Source organism: Ranitomeya imitator, chromosome 2 (genome assembly GCF_032444005.1).
Source record: "Ranitomeya imitator isolate aRanImi1 chromosome 2, aRanImi1.pri, whole genome shotgun sequence".
NCBI classification, from domain to species: Eukaryota; Metazoa; Chordata; class Amphibia; order Anura; family Dendrobatidae; genus Ranitomeya; species Ranitomeya imitator.
In genome coordinates, this window is record NC_091283.1 from 52,868,993 (window position 1) to 52,891,315 (window position 22,323).

Genomic DNA, 22,323 nt, shown 5'->3' on the forward strand with positions numbered 1-22,323 from the left:
TTAGACCAGTCCATGCACCAGCAGAGCAGAGTACAAATCGGAAACGTTGTGAACGACTGGAGAGGATTGTGCTGGAGCTCACTATCAAAGCCATCGGGGGGTTGGATTGTTTTGCATTTTGGTCTTCAAAAATGGAAGAGTGGCCTTAGCTTGCCTGTCATACTTTGGAGGGTTTGTCATGCCCAGCAGCCAGCATTCTCTCAGAGTGTGTCTTCAGCACTGCTGGTGGTGTCCTGACAGATATGCGCATCTGACTGTCCTCTAAAAGTATAGACCACCTAACTTTCATCAAAATGAACAAGTCAAGGATCTCCAATGACTTTTGCACCCCAGTCGCAGACTGGACAGATTAGGCGATGGTGTAGGTTTTAGTGTCATGCATTGATCTCTTGCTATTGTAGTCCGTGCCATCTTTGTGATGTCTTGTGTGCCCTCTGTTGCTACTGCTGCTGATGTTACAAACAATTTTTTAAAATGTGGAGACTCCAAGTTGGGTTTCCATCTGGTGTGTTACCTGTAGTAGAAGGTGTGTGAGAGGCCTATTATACTGTTTCTTCTCTGTGGAAATTGATGCCACTTTAGTGCTGTGTGACAATTATTTTTTCAAATGTGGAAACTCCAAGTTGAGTTTCTATCTGGTGGGTTGCCTGTAGTAGAGGGTGTGTCAGAGGCCAATTATACTGTTTGTCCTCTGTGGAAATACATGCTACCTTAGTGGTGTGTGACAATAATTTTTTGAAATGTGGAGACTCCAAGTGGGATTTCCATCTGGTGGGTTGCATGCGTAAATAGGGCTCCGAGGTAAGCAGAACTGGAATTACTTTTAGTTAATTACCTGTGTTACTTTCCTTACATTTTTTTCCCCTAAAGTACTGTATGAAACTGATGTTTGTGCCATTTGAGTGTGGCTGGAATAATGAAAAATAATTGGAGGTGTTGCATGAGGTATCAGGTCTCTCAGCTAAGAAGCCTTACACTGTTGCCTTAACCACCAGGTCCTCATTGAAACTTCAACTCCAAGCTGTACTGTAAATGCTGGGCCAGACCCCGATACCTCATGCATGGGCCACGGCTGACTGATTCTACACCATTATAAAAGGTTATGCTGTGGATCAATTGATCAGTCACCTACATGTGTTACTTTCCTTACATTTATCTACCAATATTACTGTGCCATCTGAGTGTGGCTGGTATAAAAAAATGTGGAGGTGTTGCATGAAGTATCTGGTCTCTCAGCTAAGAAGGCTTACACTGTTCCCTTAACCACCAGGTTCTCATTGAATCTTTAATTCCATGCTGTAAATGCTGGGCCAGACACTGATACTTCATGCATAGTCCATGGCTGACTGGTGTGCCATTTGCAAATTTCTACTGTGATGTCACTTTTCATGATGTTTACCCATAATTTTAGCTGTTTGGAAAGCGTTTTGTCACCCCTTAAGGTTTTGCATATATGTTTGGTTTAGCTTCCCGCTGAATCTAATAGAGTCCAACCGTTCGGCGAACGTCTAAACGTTCAGCTAATCGAATTGAACCAAACCAGTGTTCAGGCCCAGATTGGACATTTGCCCAAGGGGCCAACGACCTACAAAATGTGTAGCCAGCCCTACTTTATAGCCATAGGCCCTTTTGACTTTTGTCACCGGTCATTTAAAAGGTGTGCGTTTGCAGGCACACTCGCACTGGCGGTGCTGCCACAGCACCTGTTGGGATGAGGCTACATGGAATCTGCTTCTATGCACACCCAGCTCTGGAGACTCTCTGCTGCCTATAATCTGGGTAAGTCCTGGCCACATGGAACTTTTATTAGCATTTGCAGCAGTCACAGCCTACTATGTACTGTATATGCCGCAGTCACAGCCTCCTATGTACAGTTGTGTGAAAAAGTGTTTGCCCCATTCACGATTTCCTATTCTTTTGCATGTTTGTCACATTTCAATATTTCAGATCACCAAACAAATTAAAATATAAGACAAAGATAATACACGTAAACACAAAATGCAGTTTTTAAATACAGGACTTTATTATTAAGGGAAAAAGAAATTCAAATCTACAGCGCCCTGTGGGAAAAAGTGATTGCCCACCCTCCTTAAAACACAAATTAACCCTGGTTTATCACATCTTTGGGGAGCTGAGTTTAAATTCCCTAGCCACAGTCAGGCCTGATTACTGCCACACCTGTTCTCAATCAAGAAATCACTTAAAGAGGACTTGTCTCAGGTGATGTTGACCAAAAGGTCCACCAAAGCTAGACATCATGCAGAGATATAAAGAAAACAAATGAGAAACTAAGTAATTGAGATCTTTCAGTCTGGAAAAGATTATAAATCCATTTCTAAAGCTTTGTGACTTTAGCGAACTACAGTGAGAGCGATTATCCACAAATGGTGAAAACATGGAACACTGGAGAACCTTTGCAGGCATGGTTGGCCTACCAAAATTACCACAAGAGTGCAGCGATGACTCATCCAAAAGGTCACAAAAGACCCCACAACAACATCAAAAAAACTGCAGGCCTCACTTGCCTCAGTTAAGGTCAGTGTTCATGACTCCACCATTAGAAAGAGACTGAGTTAAAATGGCCTGCGTTCAGAGTTCCAAGACAAAAAACACTATTGAGCAATAAGAGCATAAAGGTTCATCTCTTTTTTGACAGAAAACTTTAAGATGATCCTTAAGACTGGTGTAGAAGTAACACAGCTTTCCTAAAAAGGAACATCATATAAACAGTAAAATATGGTGGTGGTAGTCTTATGGTCTGTTTTTCTGCTTCAGGACCTGGAAGACTTGCTGTGGTGAATAAAACCGTGAATTCTGCTGTCTACCAAAAAATCCTGAAGGAGAATGTCCAGCCATCTGTTTGTGACCTCAAACCGAAGCTCACTTGGGTCATGCAGCAGGACAATGATCCAAAACACACCAGCAAGTCAACCTCTGAATGGCTTAAGATAAACAAAATTAAGACTTTGGAGTGCAAAGTCAAAGTCCTGACCTTAATCCAACTGAGATACTGTGGTATGATTTTAAAAAGGTGGTTTATGCTCGGAAACCCACCAATGTGGCTGAATTACAACAATTCTGCAAAGACGAGTGGGCCAAAATTGCTCCAGAACATAAAAAAAAAACTCATTGTCACCTATCGCAAATGATTACAGTTGTTGCTGCTAAGGGTGACCCAACAAGTTACTAAGTGTAGAGAGCAATTACTTTTTTCACACAGGGCCCTGTAGGTTTAGATTTCTTTTACCCTTGATAATAATTACTTTTATTTAAAAACTGCATTTTATGTTTACTTGTGTTAACAATCTTTGTCTAATAATGAAACTTTTTTGGTGATCTGAACAACATTTAAGTTTGGCGAAGGGGGCAAACACTTTTTCACACAGCTGTATATACCATAGCCTCCTATGTACATACTGCAGTTACAGCCTCTTATTATTCTGTATTTATATACTGCACAGTACCACTTCTCCTGTCCTGTATATATACACTGAACAGTACCATTTCTCCTGTCCTGTATACAGGTTGTATTCCTCAGTGTCTATATTATTCTGTATATATACACTGCACAGTACCACTTCTCATGTCCTGTATACTGTGTGTGATTCTCAGTGGCTGCACATTATATATATATATATATTGTAGGGATTTCACTCACTCAGGTGTGACGGCTGACACTCAGGAGGCACATTCCTTTAAAAGTTCACAGAGTTTATTACTTCATAAACCACATGGCAAAATAACAGCAAACAAATAGCCTTTAGCTCAGGAAAAGAAAACAAAGTGTCCAGTCCATCAGGCTCAGTTCTGGAGCCTTCACACACTCAGGAGGGTTTTTACCTCCACACATATCTGCTGTGTTAAGCATTAGCCTGTCTTATATAAAGCTAACCACACCCAGTAACCCATCACATGATTAGCCATGTGGTCTGACATCACCACAGGTCCTGAAACACATATATATATACATGGTTATGTACAACAAAGAAATACTCCGGGCTACATTACAGCAACAAGGCACTTATGTGGCACATACCTCCCGTCGACTACACACCCTGTAGCCATGCTACTATATATATATATATATATATATATATACCTTGCACAGAATTGCTTCTCCCACCCTATATACTGGGTGTAATTTCCCCATTATTGATTTATTATTTTCTATATCCCTATATGCAAATAAAACACAATCTTGGAAAACCTGTTTAAAAAGGGTTATCACAAGTTTGGAAGTTATCCCCGTTTCTCTGGATAGTGGGTAACTTTTCAATCGCTGGGAATCCAACCTCTGGGACCCCCAAGATCCTGAGAACCAGAGCTCTGAGGAAGACCATGTAAATGGATCTGTAGTCGATCATGCCACTGTTGCACCATGTACATGTGGCTCTTCAAGTAACTCCTCTAAGAGAATGTTAAAGAGCATGACTAAGCAAAGCAAAATTCATTGAATGGGGGACTGTATAGTTCGGGGCTAGTGGTATTAGTGTGGCAGGGCTACTTTTTTGTCCCAGTCTGTGTCTTCACACTGTATTCCCATATAATCTTGGAATTAAAAAGCACAAATGAATGCACCAGTGGTGAGTGCCACTTATTTTTCTTCTCATCATTTTTGAAGATTGTACAGCTGCACAATTGAGCACCATCACATCTGACATTCTCTTTTAACCACCATTGCATGCTCCAGTGGTAAATACTTGCAGCAGTGCCGGTCAGCTGCTTTTTTTGAAAGGAATATCTTTACATTATGTTCTTTGGATGGAAGAGATCCTCAGTTTTTCCCAAATGTCACTAAATTCCTAAAGTGGTTTTAGGGGTAACGTTTCTCCTTATGGAGAGTGACATACCAGCTCTGGCATGTCAAGATAATGAGGCTTATTCGCCATGCAATGCTCCTTAGGAAAATTCAATATGCAAATTGCCTCATTAGAGAGAAAGGGGACTTGAATTCTATAGCGCCACCTGTTGGAAGCAGTGATTCTACAAGTCACAGTCATCCCTTAACCGAGTCTTGCAATATGACTTAGGATAAAAGCCTAATCAGAATCTCAATTTGCAGACACGGTGTTTCGGGCTATTGGCCATTATCAGTGCAAAGTATGAGAGCTAATTTGGCTAGGTGAGAGGCTCTGGACTGAGGTCTAAGGGACAACATTTCTTCTTATGGACAGTGACATACACTGCACTGATGAGGGCCAATAACCCAAAACACTGTTTCGCAAATTTAGAGTCTGATTCGGATTTTATCCAAGGTCATATTGCAAGACTTGTTAAAGGGTTGATTGTGATTTGACAGGATCGCTCCTTCCAACAGGTGGCGCTATAGAGTTCAAGTTCTCTTTCTCGATGAAGAGGTAATTTGCATATTATATTTCCAAGAGGAGCATTTCACAGAGAATAAGCCTCCTTAGCCTTGACATGCCAGAGATTTTATGTCACTCTCCATAAGGAGATACATTACCCTTAGACCCCAGTCCAGAGCCTCTCACCTAGCCAATTCAGTTCTCATACTTTGCACTGACGAGGGCCAATAGTCTGAAACACCATATTTGCGAATTGAGATTCTGATTTGGCTTTTATCCTAGGTCATATTGCAAGACTCATTAAAGGGTTGATTGTGACTCTTAGGATCCCTGCTTCCAACAGGTGACGCTAAAGAGTTCAAGTCCTTTTTCTCTCTGAAGAGGCAATTTGCATATTAAAGTGGTTTTAAAGACTCTCAAAATAACATTTTGTATTTATTTATTGATTTATTTATTTTTTAATAGCAATGCTCTTCTCAAGTGCTGTACCTGGTAATGCAGCTCATTTCCATTCTGTAAATTGTTATTTATTCCATAAGCTAATGATACAAATGAGTAATACATGGAATGTTATCTTTCTTCCCTATAATCAAATTGCTTCCTGCACTCATGAACACTTCACTAATCTCCTAATCTCTTAGGTTCTTACAACTTATCATATTATTGTTCTTCTTGAGAACATGTTCGGGGTATAAGACATATCTCAAATGTGGGAGGAATATGCCCAATCCCACATCCCACCGGAGCAACTGAGATTTTTTCGGGGGGCACTGGTGACTTGATTGTGAAGTTCTGCAGAAGTGTGGTGATAAAAATAAAAAGCTCAATCTTCGCCAAGGTCATGCCTGGGCAAATTCTTCTACCTGGAAAGAAAAATCAATGAATTTAAAAACATCTAGAATCAGTGATATATTCGGCTTTATATTACATACACATTCATTTTAAAGGGTTGATTCAGGATTTTTTATTTTTTTACTATGTGCCTAAGAACTAACAGGCAGGTATTTGCTACCTACCTGCTTGTTGTGACTGCCGTGGATTCTCTTTTGCTCTGCTTTTTTGATGAGGCATACTGCCGAAGTCATGCTGATTGACAGCCTCTCCCCACTACATAACTGCGGAGAGCCGGCTGGCAATCAGCATGACGCGGTCAGTCACACCTCATGAAACAAAGCAGCCCAGGAGAGGAAAAGCTGCTCTGTTGACTTGGAGTAGCCAAATGTTACATGGCTGGTAACACCCAGCTGTCATTTAATTTATACACTTCCAAGTGGAATATCTCCAGAATTCGATATCCTGTTTGGTCCAAAATCCAATTTTTTACTAAAATATTAGTGTCAGAAAGTAGTTTCATGTCACCCTCACCTGCAGAAAATGGCATCAAGGACTCGTTCTTCATTAGTTTCCCATTTTCATCCAAAAAGTTTTTTGGGTCAAAATGTTCAGGGTTCTTGAACTGTGTCTCGTCATTGTGCACACCTGTAAGAACTGAAGTGAAAACTGTTCCCTGTGATTTGATAAATAATTAGAAAATTGATCAGTAAACCTTTTTTTAATGCTTTTATTTTTCATTTTTAATATTTGCTTTAGTCCAAATTGATACTTACCTTCTTGAATTTATAATTGCGAATCTCAGTATCCATGGTCAATTCATGGGGAAGACCCAATGGTGTCACATCAGCAAATCTCTGAACTTCATGTATAAAAGCGTCTGTGTACGGCATTTTGAATCTGTCCTCAAAATTTGGTGGACGTTGGCCAATTACGTTGTCTATCTCATTGTAGACTTTCTCTGAGGAAAACAAAAAAAATTATATATATATTTTTAAATGCTGCTTAACCCCTTTACCCCCAAGGGTGGTTTGCACGTTAATGACCGGGCCAATTTTTACAATTCTGACCACTGTCCCTTTATGAGGTTATAACTCCGAAACGCTTCAACGGATCCTGGTGATTCTGACATTGTTTTCTCGTGACATATTGTACTTCATGATAGTGGTAAAATTTCTTTGATAGTACCTGCGTTTATTTGTGAAAAAAACGGAAATTTGGCGAAAATTTTGAAAATTTCGCAATTTTCAAACTTTGAATTTTTATGCAATTAAATCACAGAGATATGTCACACAAAATACTTAATAAGTAACATTTCCCACATGTCTCCTTTACATCAGCATAATTTTGGAACCAATTTTTTTTTTTGTTAGGGAGTTATAAGGGTTAAAAGTTGACCAGCAATTTCTCATTTTTACAACACCATTTTTTTTTAGGGACCACGTCTCATTTGAAGTCATTTTGAGGGGTCTATATGATAGAAAATGCCCAAGTGTGACACCATTCTAAAAACTGCACCCCTCAAGGTGCTCAAAACCACATTCAAGAAGTTTATTAACCCTTCAGGTGTTTAATAGGAATTTTTGGAATGTTTAAATAAAAATGAACATTTAACTTTTTTACACAAAAAATTTACTTCAGCTCCAATTTGTTTTATTTTACCAAGGGTAACAGGAGAAATTGGACCCAAAAAGTTGTTGTCCAATTTGTCCTGAGTACGCTGATACCCCATATGTGGCAGTAAACCACTGTTTGGGCGCATGGGAGAGCTCGGAAGGGAAGGAGCGCTATTTGACTTTTCAATGCAAAATTGACAGGAATTGAGATGGGACGCCATGTTGCGTTTGGAGAGCCACTGATGTGCCTAAACATTGAAACCCCCCACAAGTGACACCATTTTGGAAAGTAGACCCCCTAAGGAACTTATCTGGATGTGTGGTGAGCACTTTGACCCACCAAGTGCTTCACAGAAGTTTATAATGCAGAACCGTAAAAATAAAAAATCATATTTTTTCACAAAAATTATATTTTTGCCCCCAATTTTTTATTTTTCCAAGGGTAAGAGAAGAAATTGGACCTCAAAAGTTGTTGTCCAATTTGTCCTGAGTACGCTGATACCCCATATGTGGCAGTAAACCACTGTTTGGGCGCATGGGAGAGCTCGGAAGGGAAGGAGCGCAGTTTGACTTTTCAATGCAAAATTGACAGAAATTGAGATGGGACGCCATGTTGCGTTTGGAGAGCCACTGATGTGCCTAAACATTGAAACCCCCCACAAGTGACACCATTTTGGAAAGTAGACCCCCTAAGGAACTTATCTAGAGGTGTGGTGAGCACTTTGACCCACCAAGTGCTTCACAGAAGTTTATAATGCAGAACCGTAAAAATAAAAAATCATATTTTTTCACAAAAATTATATTTTTGCCCCCAATTTTTTATTTTTCCAAGGGTAAGAGAAGAAATTGGACCTCAAAAGTTGTTGTCCAATTTGTCCCGAGTACGCTGATACCCCATATGTGGCAGTAAACCACTGTTTGGGCGCATGGGAGAGCTCGGAAGGGAAGGAGCGCCGTTTGACTTTTCAATGCAAAATTGACAGGAATTGAGATGGGACGCCATGTTGCGTTTGGAGAGCCACTGATGTGCCTAAACATTGAAAACCCCCACAAGTGACACCATTTTGGAAAGTAGACCCCCTAAGGAACTTATCTGGATGTGTGGTGAGCACTTTGACCCACCAAGGGCTTCACAGAAGTTTATAATGCAGAGCCATAAAAATAAAACAAAATTTTTTTCCCACAAAAATTATTTTTTAGCCCCCAGTTTTGTATTTTCCCTAAAGTAACAGGAGAAATTGGACCACAAAAGTTGTTGTCCAATTTGTCCTGAGTACGCTGATACCCCATATGTGGGGGGGAACCACCGTTTGGGCGCATGGGAGGGTTCGGAAGGGAAGGAGCGCCATTTGGAATGCAGACTTAGATGGAATGGTCTGCAGGCGTCACATTGCGTTTGCAGAGCCCCTAATGTACCTAAACAGTAGAAACCCCCCACAAGTGACACCATTTTGGAAAGTAGACCCCCTAAGGAACTCATCTTGATGTGTTGTGAGAGCTTTGAACCCCCAAGTATTTCACTACAGTTTATAACGCAGAGCCATGCAAATAAAAAATATTTTTTTTTCCACAAAAATTATATTTTAGCCCCCAGTTTTGTATTTTTCCAAGGTTAGCAGGAGAAATTGGACCCTAAATGTTGTTGTCCAATTTGTCCTGAGTACGCTGATACCCGATATGTGGGGGGGAACCACCGTTTGGGCGCATGGGAGGGCTCGGAAGGGAAGGAGCATCATTTGGAATGCAGACTTAGATGGATTGGTCTGCAGGCGTCACATTGCGTTTGCAGAGCCCCTAATGTACCTAAACAGTAGAAACCCCCCACAAGTGACCCCATATTGGAAACTAGACCCCTCAATGAACTTATCTAGATGTGTTGTGAGAACTTTGAACCCCCAAGTGTTTCACTACAGTTTATAACGCAGAGCCGTGAAAATAAAAAATCTTTTTGTTTTCCCACAAAAATTATTTTTTAGCCCCCAGTTTTGTATTTTCCCAAGGGTAACAGGAGAAATTGGTCCACAAACGTTGTTGTCCAATTTGTCCTGAGTACGCTGATACCCCATATGTTGGGGTAAACCCCTGTTTGGGCACACAGGAGAGCTCGGAAGGGAAGGAGCACTGTTTTACTTTTTCAACGCAGAATTGGCTGGAATTGAGATCGGACGCCATGTCGTGTTTGGAGAGCCCCTGATGTGCCGAAACAGTGGAAACCCCCCAATTATAACTGAAACCCTAATCTAAACACACCCCTAACCCTAATTCCAACGGTAACCCTAACCACACCTCTAACCCTGACACACCCCTAACCCTAATCCCAACCCTATTCCCAACTGTAAATGTAATCTAAACCCTAACCCTAACTTTAGCCCCAACCCTAACTGTAGCCCCAACCCTAACCCTAATCCTAGCCCTAACCCTAGCCCTAACCCTAACCCTAGCCCTAACCCTAGCCCTAACCCTAGCCCTAACCCTAGCCCTAACCCTAACCCTAGCCCTAGCCCTAACCCTAGCCCTAACCCTAGCCCTAACCCTAGCCCTAACCCTAACCCTAGCCCTAACCCTAGCCCTAGCCCTAACCCTAGCCCTAACCCTAGCCCTAACCCTAGCCCTAACCCTAGCCCTAACCCTAGCCCTAACCCAGCCCTAACCCTAGCCCTAACCCTAGCCCTAGCCCTAACCCTAGCCCTAACCCTAGCCCTAATGGGAAAATGGAAATAAATACATTTTTTTTTATTTTTCCCTAACTAAGGGGGTGATGAAGGGGGGTTTGATTTACTTTTATAGCGAGTTTTTTAGCGGATTTTTATGATTGGCAGCCGTCACACACTGAAAGACCCTTTTTATTGCAAAAAATATTTTTTGCAATACCACATTTTGAGAGCTATAATTTTTCCATATTTTGGTCCACAGAGTCATGTGAGGTCTTGTTTTTTGCGGGACGAGTTGACGTTTTTATTGAAAACATTTTTGGGCACGTGACATTTTTTTATCGCTTTTTATTCCGATTTTTGTGAGGAAGAATGACCAAAAGCCAGCTATTCATGAATTTCTATTGGGGGAGGCGTTTATACCGTTCCGCGTTTAGTAAAATTGATAAATCAGTTTTATTCTTCGGGTCAGTACGATTACAGCGATACCTCATTTATATCATTTTTTTATGGTTTGGTGCTTTTATACGATAAAAACTATTTTACAGAAAAAATAATTATTTTTGCATCGCTTTATTCTCAGGACTATAACTTTTTTATTTTTTTGCTGATGATGCTGTATGGCGGCTCTTTTTTTGCGGGACAATATGACGCTTTCAGCGGTACCATGGTTATTTATATCTGTCTTTTTGATTGCGTGTTATTCCACTTTTTGTTCGGCGGTATGATAATAAAGCGTTGTTTTTTGCCTCGTTTTTTTTTTTTTTTTCTTACGGTGTTTACTGAAGGGGTTAACTAGTGGGCCAGTTTTATAGGTCGGGCCGTTACGGACGCGGCGATACTAAATATGTGTACTTTTATTGGTTTTTTTTTTTTATTTAGATGAAGAAATGTATTTATGGGAATAATATTTTTTTTTTTTTTTCATTATTTTGGAATATTTTTTTTTATTTTTTTTACACATTTGGAAAATTTTTTTTTAACTTTTTTACTTTGTCCCAGGGGGGGACATCACAGATCAGTGATCTGACAGTTTGCACAGCACTCTGTCAGATCACTGATCTGATAGGAGTGCAGGCTGCTTCACAGTGCCTGCTCTGAGCAGGCTCTGTGAAGCCACCTCCCTCCCTGCAGGACCCGGATCCGCGGCCATCTTGGATCCGGGGCTCGAGCAGGGAGGGAGGTGAGGAGACCCTCGCAGCAACGCGATCACATCGCGTTGCTGCGGGGGTCTCAGGGAAGCCCGCAGGGAGCCCCCTCCCTGCGCGGTGCTTCCCTGCACCGCCGGCACATCGCGATCATCTTTGATCGCGGTGTGCCAGGGGTTAATGTGCCGGGGGCGGTCCGTGACCGCTCCTGGCACATAGTGCCGGATGTCAGCTGCGATAAGCAGCTGACACCCGGCCGCGATCGGCCGCGCTCCCCCCGTGAGCGCGGCCGATCGGCTATGACGTACTATCCCGTCCAGGGTCAGATAAGCCCAGGGCACCTCGACGGGATAGTACGTCTAAGGTCACAGAGGGGTTAAAGGGGACCGGTTATCAAAAAATACCTAAAGTTTAAATCAGATTTTTGTGTTAGATGTATTTTTAATAAAATTTTGAGAATGTTTTTTGTTTCATATTACTATCATTATTTTTTTTTTTTAAAGTTGTAATTTTGCAATTTCAGGGCACTTGGGATTTTTTACACTCGAACACCCTGCCCTTTCAGGAACAGTTAATTAGAAGGTTGCAGATCATCACAGGCAGTATTATAATGACAAGTAACACCGCTAAAAGCAACTGATGTCATATTACTACCATGATGAATGACAGTTTTATGCCTGAAACGCGTCATTTTAATGCCTTGGTACAAAAATTTTTAATGTGACTAGAATGATATAAGCTGTACTAATAAATTGGTAAATTTTATCTCCAAACAGCTGGATGCCTACGTTTGATTGTCTGCATTTCAAGTTAAGCAAAGGCTTTCCCTTTTTATGCCAAAGATCTTCACAGTAAATCTACAAGAGCTGGAGAGCATTGTATTTTCTGCTCATCTGATGTCTGACCCTGCTGCTCCTCCCTTCACAATGACTTTTTCCCATGCACATTAGACATTTTAATACAAAAGAGATAGGGTTTAGATCAGAATATTGTGGCTATGTTCATGTGTTGTTTCTTGAAGCAACAAGAAGTTAGAGTGTGAAAGAAGAAGTTAGAGGTGTGAAAATTGCAATGATAAAGGATATTGAACAAAATAAAAAAAAACTGATTTAAACGATAGGTCAATTTCTGATGATAGCTTTCATTTAAGTTCTCATAAGGCATTTAAAGATGTGTCTGATACTAGTTACATACCTGTTATACTGGGGTATTTCAAAAGAAGCAAAAATGTAAATCTGGTGGTAGCGCTTACTGTTTCTGTCCCACCAAAGAACATGATCATAGTGTTCATCACCAAAGTATCAGTATTGTAGATATCTGCTTTAGTCTTCCCTTCCTATGTGCAGACAAGAGAAAATAGTGTATACAATGATAGAAAGTGCTTCTTAATATATATATGTGACAACTGATGGCCATTTGTGTATGGGAGCGGGTTACCTTCTCAATTTTGGTCAAGAAACAGTCAATAAAATCCCTTGGGTTATTAATGTCAAACGTTTTCATATTGATCTCCATTTTCTTCCTGACATAGTCTGCCATGAAAGAAAAGTTTTCTTTAATTTTATGATGTGGTCCAGGTATATACTTTAAGACATTTGGGTAAATGTTGTATAGCTGAAATAAAAGAAAAATGATTCAATTAGATTAATTTAAAAAAAACAGTCATATCTACCCCCATGTAAGGCTCCCATAGGAATTTCTGTATGCTCAATAGTTAACATATTTGGTCCCTCTTCTACAGTGAGGAGCAAATTTATAAGTTTACACAGGAGACTGTAATTGCTAAAAGGAAGAGAACATCATTCCAATATTTAAAGAAGCACTCCTCCTCCCATCAATGTTTTTATCTTAGTATATTGCATTCATCATATTATATAGCACTGTGTACTTACAATGGTTCCTTTTTTCTTTCTACTAGTTAATTCTTCTCTTTTCTGTGCTCTATGTAGAAACAGGAAGTCTCTTGTTCCTACATGACTCATCATTAGGGTTGAGCGAAACGGGTCGAACATTTTCAAAAGTCGCCGACTTTTGGCTAAGTCGGGGTTTCATGAAACCCGATCCGACCCCTGTGCGGGGTCGGCCATGCGGTACGCGACTTTCGCGCCAAAGTCGCGTTTCAATTACGCGAAAAGCGCCATTTCTCAGCCAATGAAGGTAAACGCAGAGTGTGGGCAGCGTGATGACATAGGTCCTGGTCCCCACCATCTTAGAGAAGGGCATTGCAGTGATTGGCTTGCTGTCTGCGACGTCACAGGGGCTATAAAGAGGCGTTCCCGCCGACCGCCATCTTACTGCTGCTGATCTGAGCTTAGGGAGAGGTTGCTGCCGCTTTGTCAGAAGCAGGGATAGCGTTAGGCAGGGTCCATTAACCACAAAACCGCTTGTGCTGCAGCGATTTGCACTGTCCAACACCACCCTCGGTGTGCAGGGACAGTGGAATTTTTTTTTTTTTTTTTTTTCCCCTCAGCGCTGTAGCTCATTGGGCTGCCCTAGAAGGCTCCCTGATAGCTGCATTGCTGTGTGTACGCCGCTGTGCAAACCAACTGCTTTTTTCAAAGCACAAATCCTCTTGTTCCTTCCTTTCTGCACAGCTATCTTTTTTGTTTGTCCACACTTTTTATTTCATTTGTGCATCAGTCCACTCCTTATTGCTGCCTGCCATACCTGGCTGAGATTACTGCAGGCAGGGAGATAGTAGCTGCCTGCCATACCTGGCTGAGATTACTGCAGGCAGGGAGATAGTAATTGTAGGACATTCCCTGTTTTTTTTTTTTTTTTTTTTTTGGTGGGAGATTAAGATTGGCAATTTGGCATTTCTGCTAGAGTGCCATCCCTGTGTGTGCCATCTCTCTCACATAGTGGGCCATAGAAAGCCTTTTCATTTTTCTGTATTTTTTTTTGTGGGGTGTATAAATTCTCCCTGATAAAAATACAGTGGGAGATTAATATTGGCCTTTGGGCTTGTGTGCCAGTCCTGAGTGTGCCATCTCTCTCACAAATAGTGGGCCATAGAAAGCCTATTTTATTTTTTTTTGGGTTTTATAAATTCTCCCTGAAAAAAAGGGAGATTAATATTGGCCTCTGGGCTTCTGTGCCAGTCCTGAGCGTGCCATCTGTGCCAGTCCTGAGCGTCCCATCTCTCTCACAAATAGTGGGCCATAGAAAGCCTATTTAATTTTTTTTTTGGTTTTATAAATTTTCCCTGAAAAAAGGGAGATTAATATTGGCCTCTGGGCTTGTGTGCCAGTTGTGAGCGTGCCATCTGTGCCAGTCCTGAGCGTGCCATCTCTCTCACAAATAGTGGGCCATAGAAAGCCTATTTAATTTTTTTTTTGGTTTTATAAATTTTCCCTGAAAAAAGGGAGATTAATATTGGCCTCTGGGCTTGTGTGCCAGTTGTGAGCGTGCCATCTGTGCCAGTCCTGAGCGTGCCATCTCTCTCACAAATAGTGGGCCATAGAAAGCCTATTTAAATATTTTTTTGGTTTTATAAATTCTCCCAGAAAAAAAGGGAGATTAATATTGGCCTCTGGGCTTCTGTGCCAGTTGTGAGCGTGCCATCTGTGCCAGTCCTGAGCGTGCCATCTCTCTCACAAATAGTGGGCCATAGAAAGCCTATTTAAATATTTTTTTGGTTTTATAAATTCTCCCAGAAAAAAAGGGAGATTAATATTGGCCTCTGGGCTTCTGTGCCAGTCCTGAGCGTGCCATCTGTGCCAGTCCTGAGCGTCCCATCTCTCTCACAAATAGTGGGCCATAGAAAGCCTATTTTATTTTTTTTTTGGGTTTCAGAAATTCTCCCTGGAAAAAAAAAGGGAGATTAATATTGCCCTTTGGGCTTGTGTGCCAGTACTAAGCGTTCCATCTCTCTCTCTCTCTCAGTCAGTGGGCCATAGAACGCATATTTTTGGTTTTATTTGTTTTCTAAATTCTCCCTGAAAAAATCATTTTATTTTATTTGGTTTCTAAATTCTTCCTGATAAAATCATATTTTTTTTATTATTTTTATTTCTAAAGTCTCCCTGAAAAAAAAAAAAAAAAAAAACAACCAAAAAAACAGTGGGAGATTAATATTGGCCTTTCTGCTTGTGTGCCAGTCTTGACTCCTGGGTGTGCCATCTCTCTCTCTCTCTCTCTCTCTCTCTCTCTCTCTCTCTCTCTCTCCAATTGTGGTCCATAGAAAGCCTATATTTTTTTTCCTTGATTTGGGTTCTAAAATCTACCAGAGAAAATAACTACATCAATCATTGGTAGAAAAATATTGGCCTCTGGGTTTGTGTGCCACTCCTGACTCCTGTGTGCGTCATCTCTCAGTCAGTGGGCCATAGAACGCCTATTTTTGGTTTTATTTGTTTTCTAAATTCTCCCTGAAAAAATTATTTTATTTTATTTGGTTTCTAAATTCTTCCTGATAAAATCATATTTTTTTTATTATTTTTTTTTCTAAAGTCTCCCTGAAAAAAAAAAAAAAAAACAGTGGGAGATTAATATTGGCCTTTCTGCTTGTGTGCCAGTCTTGACTCCTGGGTGCGTCATCTCTCAGTCAGTGGGCCATAGAACGCCTATTTTTGGTTTTATTTGTTTTCTAAATTCTCCCTGAAAAAATCATTTTATTTTATTTGGTTTCTAAATTCTTCCTGATAAAATCATATTTTTTTTATTATTTTTTTTTCTAAAGTCTCCCTGAAAAAAAAAAAAAAAAAACAACCAAAAAAAACAGTGGGAGATTAATATTGGCCTTTCTGCTTGTGTGCCAGTCTTGACTCCTGGGTGCGTCATCTCTCAGTCAGTGGGCCATAGAACGCCTATTTTTGGTTTTATTTGTTTTCTAAATTCTCCCTGAAAAAATCATTTTATTTTATTTGGTTTCTAAATTCTTCCTGATAAAATCATATTTTTTTTATTATTTTTTTTTCTAAAGTCTCCCTGAAAAAAAAAAAAAAAAAAACAACCAAAAAAAACAGTGGGAGATTAATATTGGCCTTTCTGCTTGTGTGCCAGTCTTGACTCCTGGGTGCGTCATCTCTCAGTCAGTGGGCCATAGAACGCCTATTTTTGGTTTTATTTGTTTTATAAATTCTCCCTGAAAAAATCATTTTATTTTATTTGGTTTCTAAATTCTTCCTGATAAAATCATATTTTTTTTATTATTTTTTTTTCTAAAGTCTCCCTGAAAAAAAAAAAAAAAAAACAACCAAAAAAAACAGTGGGAGATTAATATTGGCCTTTCTGCTTGTGTGCCAGTCTTGACTCCTGGGTGCGTCATCTCTCAGTCAGTGGGCCATAGAACGCCTATTTTTGGTTTTATTTGTTTTCTAAATTCTCACTGAAAAAATCATTTTATTTTATTTGGTTTCTAAATTCTTCCTGATAAAATCATATTTTTTTTATTATTTTTTTTTCTAAAGTCTCCCTGAAAAAAAAAAAAAAAAAAACAACCAAAAAAAACAGTGGGAGATTAATATTGGCCTTTCTGCTTGTGTGCCAGTCTTGACTCCTGGGTGCGTCATCTCTCAGTCAGTGGGCCATAGAACGCCTATTTTTGGTTTTATTTGTTTTCTAAATTCTCCCTGAAAAAATCATTTTATTTTATTTGGTTTCTAAATTCTTCCTGATAAAATCATATTTTTTTTATTATTTTTTTTTCTAAAGTCTCCCTGAAAAAAAAAAAAAAAAAAACAACCAAAAAAAACAGTGGGAGATTAATATTGGCCTTTCTGCTTGTGTGCCAGTCTTGACTCCTGGGTGTGCCATCTCTCTCTCTCTCTCTCTCCAATTGTGGTCCATAGAAAGCCTACATTTTTTTTCCTTGATTTGGGTTCCAAAATCTACCAGAGAAAATAACTCCATCAATCATTGGTAGAAAAATATTGGCCTCTGGGCTTGTGTGCCACTCCTGATTCCTGTGTGCGTCATCTCTCACTCAGTGGCCCATAGAAAGCATATAGTTTGTTACATTTGTTTTCTAAATTCTCCCTGCAAAAATCTATTTTTTTTTTTTTGGGGGGTTTCTAAAGTGTTCCTGAAAAAAATAAAAATAAAAAAAAAATAATAGTGTGACATTAATATTAACATTTGTGCTTCAGTGACAGTCCTGCGTGTGGGGCATCTCTCTAATTTGCAGCCACCAAAAAAAGAGTGTGTAACATTGGGCCTGATTTTCGCTGTGGTCTCACCAACCTGTAAAGGGGTAGCTAAATCATACAGAAGTTATAGCTCACCGTGTAAGTTGTGTGACTGCAACAAATAACGTTAGTTTGGTTACGTTTTTAAAACAATGAGGAAGTCTAGTGGAAGAGGTCGTGGCCGGGGGCGTTCATTGTCAGCTGGTAATGAGGGTAGTGGTAGTGGTGGAGCATCAGGTGGTCGTGGGGGAAAAAATATTGCACCTAAGTCTGGAGCTGTGGAGCCAGGTTCGTCGTCCGGCTACACAAGGCCTCGAACGCTCCCTTTTCTGGGATTAGGAAAACCGCTTTTAAAGCCGGAGCAGCAAGAGCAAGTTTTGGCTTATCTTGCTGACTCAGCCTCTAGCTCTTTTGCCTCATCTCGTGAAACTGGTAAAAGTAAAAGCAGCGCGTCGTTAGTGGATGTTCACGGTCAGGGACAAGTCACTTCCTTGTCCTCTTCAGCAAAAACAACAACAGAGAAGAATGCAGCAGGCGACACAACGGGTTACTCCATGGAGCTCTTTACACATACCGTCCCTGGCTTAGAAAGTGAAGCAGTTAACAGTCCATGCCCATTACAAATTGAATCTGACATGGAGTGCACTGACGCACAGCCACAGCCAGACTACTATGCTGGTCCTTTGACTCAGACCACAACATTGCCCTCGCAGGGTGCTGATCAAGAATCAGACCCTGATGAGACTATGTTGCCCCATCACGAACGCTATACCACCGAACGACACGGTGACACAGACGAAGTTGCGCAGGAGGTACAAGAAGAGTTATTAGATGACCCAGTTCTTGACCCCGATTGGCAGCCATTGGGGGAACAGGGTGCAGGCGGCAGCAGTTCTGAAGCAGAGGAGGAGGAGGGGCCGCAGCAGGCATCAACATCGCCACAGGTTCCATCTGCCGGGCCCGTATCTTGCCCAAAACGCGTGGCAAAGCCAAAACCTGGTGGAGGACAGCGTGGCCATCCGGTTAAAGCTCAGTCTGCAATGCCTGAAAAGGTATCCGATGCTAGAAAGAGTGCAGTCTGGCATTTTTTTAAACAACATCCAATTGATCAGCGCAAAGTCATCTGTCAAAAATGTTCTACTTCCTTAAGCAGAGGTCAGAATCTGAAAAGTCTCAATACTAGTTGCATGCATAGACATTTAACCACCATGCATTTGAAAGCTTGGACTAACTACCAAACGTCCCTTAAGGTTGTTGCACCCTCGGCCAATGAAGCTAGTCATCAACGCAACATCCCTTCCGGCAGTGTAGGACCACCATTTAGCGCACCACCTGCTGTATCTGTGCAGGTATCTTTGCCAGGCCAAAGCAGTCAGGGTCAGGGAATCACCAGTTTCGTAGTAGGAAACACTGCATCTAGGGCACCGGCGGCAACAATACCATCTCCCACCGTCTCTCAGTCTGCCATGTCCACCGGCACCCCCGCTAGTTCCACGATCTCCAGCTCTCCAGTCCAGCTCACCCTACATGAGACTATGGTTAGAAAAAGGAAATACTTAGCCTCGCATCCGCGTACACAGGGTTTGAACGCCCACATAGCTAGACTAATCTCGTTAGAGATGATGCCCTACCGGTTAGTTGAAAGCGAAGCTTTCAAAGACCTGATGGACTACGCTGTACCACGCTACGAGCTACCCAGTCGACACTTTTTTTCCAGAAAAGCCATCCCAGCCCTCCACCAGCATGTTAAAGAGCGCATCGTCCATGCACTCAGGCAATCTGTGAGCACAAAGGTGCACCTGACAACAGATGCATGGACCAGTAGGCATGGCCAGGGACGTTACGTGTCCATCACGGCACACTGGGTAAATGTGGTGGATTCAGGGTCCACAGGGGACAGCAAGTTTGGGACAGTTCTGCCTAGCCCACGGTCTAGTAAACAGTTGTCTGTAGCCGTTCGCACCCCCTCCTCCTCCTCCTCCTCGTCCTCCTGCAGAAGCAAGAGCTCGTCCACAGACCGCAGTCGCACAAACACTCCATCCGCACCTGCCACTGTTGCACACCAGGTCTCCCATTATGGGGCAGCTACTGGCATACGTCAGCAGGCTGTATTGGCTATGAAGTGTTTGGGCGACAATAGACACACCGCGGAAGTTCTGTCCGAGTTCTTGCAGCAAGAAACGCAGTCGTGGCTGGGCACTGTAGATCTTGAGGCAGGCAAGGTAGTGAGTGATAACGGAAGGAATTTCATGGCTGCCATCTCCCTTTCCCAACTGAAACACATTCCTTGCCTGGCTCACACCTTAAACCTGGTGGTGCAGTGCTTCCTGAAAAGTTATCCGGGGTTATCCGACCTGCTCCTCAAAGTGCGTGGACTTTGCGCACATATCCGCCGTTCGCCTGTACACTCCAGCCGTATGCAGACCTATCAGCGTTCTTTGAACCTTCCCCAGCATCGCCTAATCATAGACGTTGCAACAAGGTGGAACTCAACACTGCACATGCTTCAGAGACTGTGCGAACAGAGGCGGGCTGTTATGTTTTTGTGGGAGGATACACATACACGGGCAGGCAGTAGGATGGCAGACATGGAGTTGTCAGGTGTGCAGTGGTCGAAGATTCAAGACATGTGTCAAGTCCTTCAGTGTTTTGAGGAATGCACACGGCTGGTTAGTGCAGACAACGCCATAATAAGCATGAGCATCCCCCTAATGCGTCTGCTGATGCAAAGTTTGACGCACATAAAGGATCAGGCGTCTGCACCAGAGGAAGAGGAAAGCCTTGATGACAGTCAGCGATTGTCTGGTCAGGGCAGTGTACATGACGAGGTACCGGGCGAAGAGGAGGTGGAGGATGAGGAGGATGATGGGGATGAGTATATTTTTAATGAGGAAGCTTTCCCGGGGGCACGGGAAATTGGTGGCGTGGCAAGGCCGGGTTCTGGTTTTTTGAGGGACACAAGTGACGTAGATTTGCCTGCAACTGCCCCTCAACCAAGCACAACCGCAGATTTGACAACGGGAACTTTGGCCCACATGGCGGATTATGCCTTGCGTATCCTCAAAAGGGACACACGCATTACAAAAATGATGAACGATGACGATTACTGGTTGGCCTGCCTCCTTGATCCTCGCTATAAAGGCAAATTGCAAAATATTATGCCACATGAGAACTTGGAACTAATATTAGCAACAAAACAATCAACTCTTGTTGACCGTTTGCTTCTGGCATTCCCTGCACACAGCGCCCGTGATCGTTCTCACACGAGCTCCAGGGGCCAGCAGACCAGAGGTGTTAGAGGGGCAGAAATCAGAAGTGGCGTTGGACAGAGGGGTTTTCTGACCAGGTTGTGGAGTGATTTTTCTATGACCGCAGACAGGACAGGTACTGCAGCATCAATTCAAAGTGACAGGAGACAACATTTGTCCAGTATGGTTACAAACTATTTTTCATCCCTTATCGACGTTCTCCCTCAACCGTCATTCCCATTTGATTACTGGGCATCCAAATTAGACACCTGGCCAGAATTGGCAGAATATGCATTGCAGGAGCTTGCTTGCCCGGCAGCTAGTGTCCTATCAGAAAGAGTATTCAGTGCTGCAGGTTCAATACTAACAGAAAAAAGGACTCGTCTGGCTACCCAAAATGTAGATGATCTAACCTTCATTAAAATGAACCACAACTGGATTTCAAAATCTTTTGCCCCACCCTGCCCGGCTGACACCTAGCTTTCCTATGAAAAGGTCTTGCCTGTGGACTATTCTGAATGACTTTTCCAATCTCGTAATTTTCTTCACCTGATTGTCCAGCATACGACATGTTTCCACCTCACGAAATGGCCAAACTCCCCACACGGGGCCGTGCTATCGCCACTTTGCGCTTGGACCCTTGAGAGTGCTGTTTGTCTGAAGAGGTGGGTGTGGCCGCTTTTGGTCGACGGCACTGCCACTGGGTCCCTCATAGTACAATAAAGTGTCTCTGGCGGTGGTGGTGCGCACCCAACGTCAGACACACCGTTGTAATATGAGGGGCCCTGTGCCTGTACCGCCGGCCACAAGACAGTTCCCCCCCCCAGCTCAAACAGTGCTGTACCACTAGCAAAATTATCTCTCACAGCTTCACCAATGTGTAGTCTAGCCGCTGACATCCTTCAATGCCTGGCACTGACAATACCATTGTTTTGACATTTTTGTTATGTTAGGCCTTCGAAGCCTGTCTGCGGTCCCTTCTTTCTACAACTACTACACTGACCAGGCCACTGCTGGCCGTGTTACCCTGGAACCAATTTAAAAGTGCCTACAGTCAGCCCAATTTTGTTATGTTAGGCCTTCGAAGACTGTCTGCCGTCACTCCTTCCACTAGACTTCCACTGACCATACACTGCTGCCCATGTACCCCTGGAACCAATTTAAAGTGCCTACAGCCAGCCCAATTTTGTTATGTTAGGCCTTCGAAGCCTGTCTGCGGTCACTCCTTCCACTAGACTTCCACTGACCAGACCACTGCTGCCCGTGTACCCCTGGAACCAATTTAAAAGTGCCTACAGCCATGTGTTATTATTTTAGGCCTTCGATGCCTGTCTGCGGTCACTCCTTCCACTAGGCCTCCACTGACCACACCACTGCTGCCCGTGTACCCCTGGA

General features: G+C 42.2%; 1 protein-coding gene across 1 annotated transcript in view; it reads right to left on the reverse strand.

Moving 5' to 3' along the window:
- Positions 1-3,694: 3,694 nt before the first annotated feature.
- Positions 3,695-22,323, reverse strand: part of LOC138661804 (cytochrome P450 2F2-like) — a 49,388-nt gene continuing 30,759 nt past the window's right edge. Inside the window, exons 6-10 of the mRNA XM_069746731.1 lie at positions 12,990-13,166; positions 12,747-12,888; positions 6,914-7,098; positions 6,672-6,813; positions 3,695-6,169 (exon numbers count right to left, since the gene is read on the reverse strand). Of these exons, the coding sequence (XP_069602832.1) occupies positions 5,967-6,169; positions 6,672-6,813; positions 6,914-7,098; positions 12,747-12,888; positions 12,990-13,166 (849 nt within the window). The 3' untranslated portion in view covers positions 3,695-5,966. The remainder of the gene's footprint in view (positions 6,170-6,671; positions 6,814-6,913; positions 7,099-12,746; positions 12,889-12,989; positions 13,167-22,323) is intronic.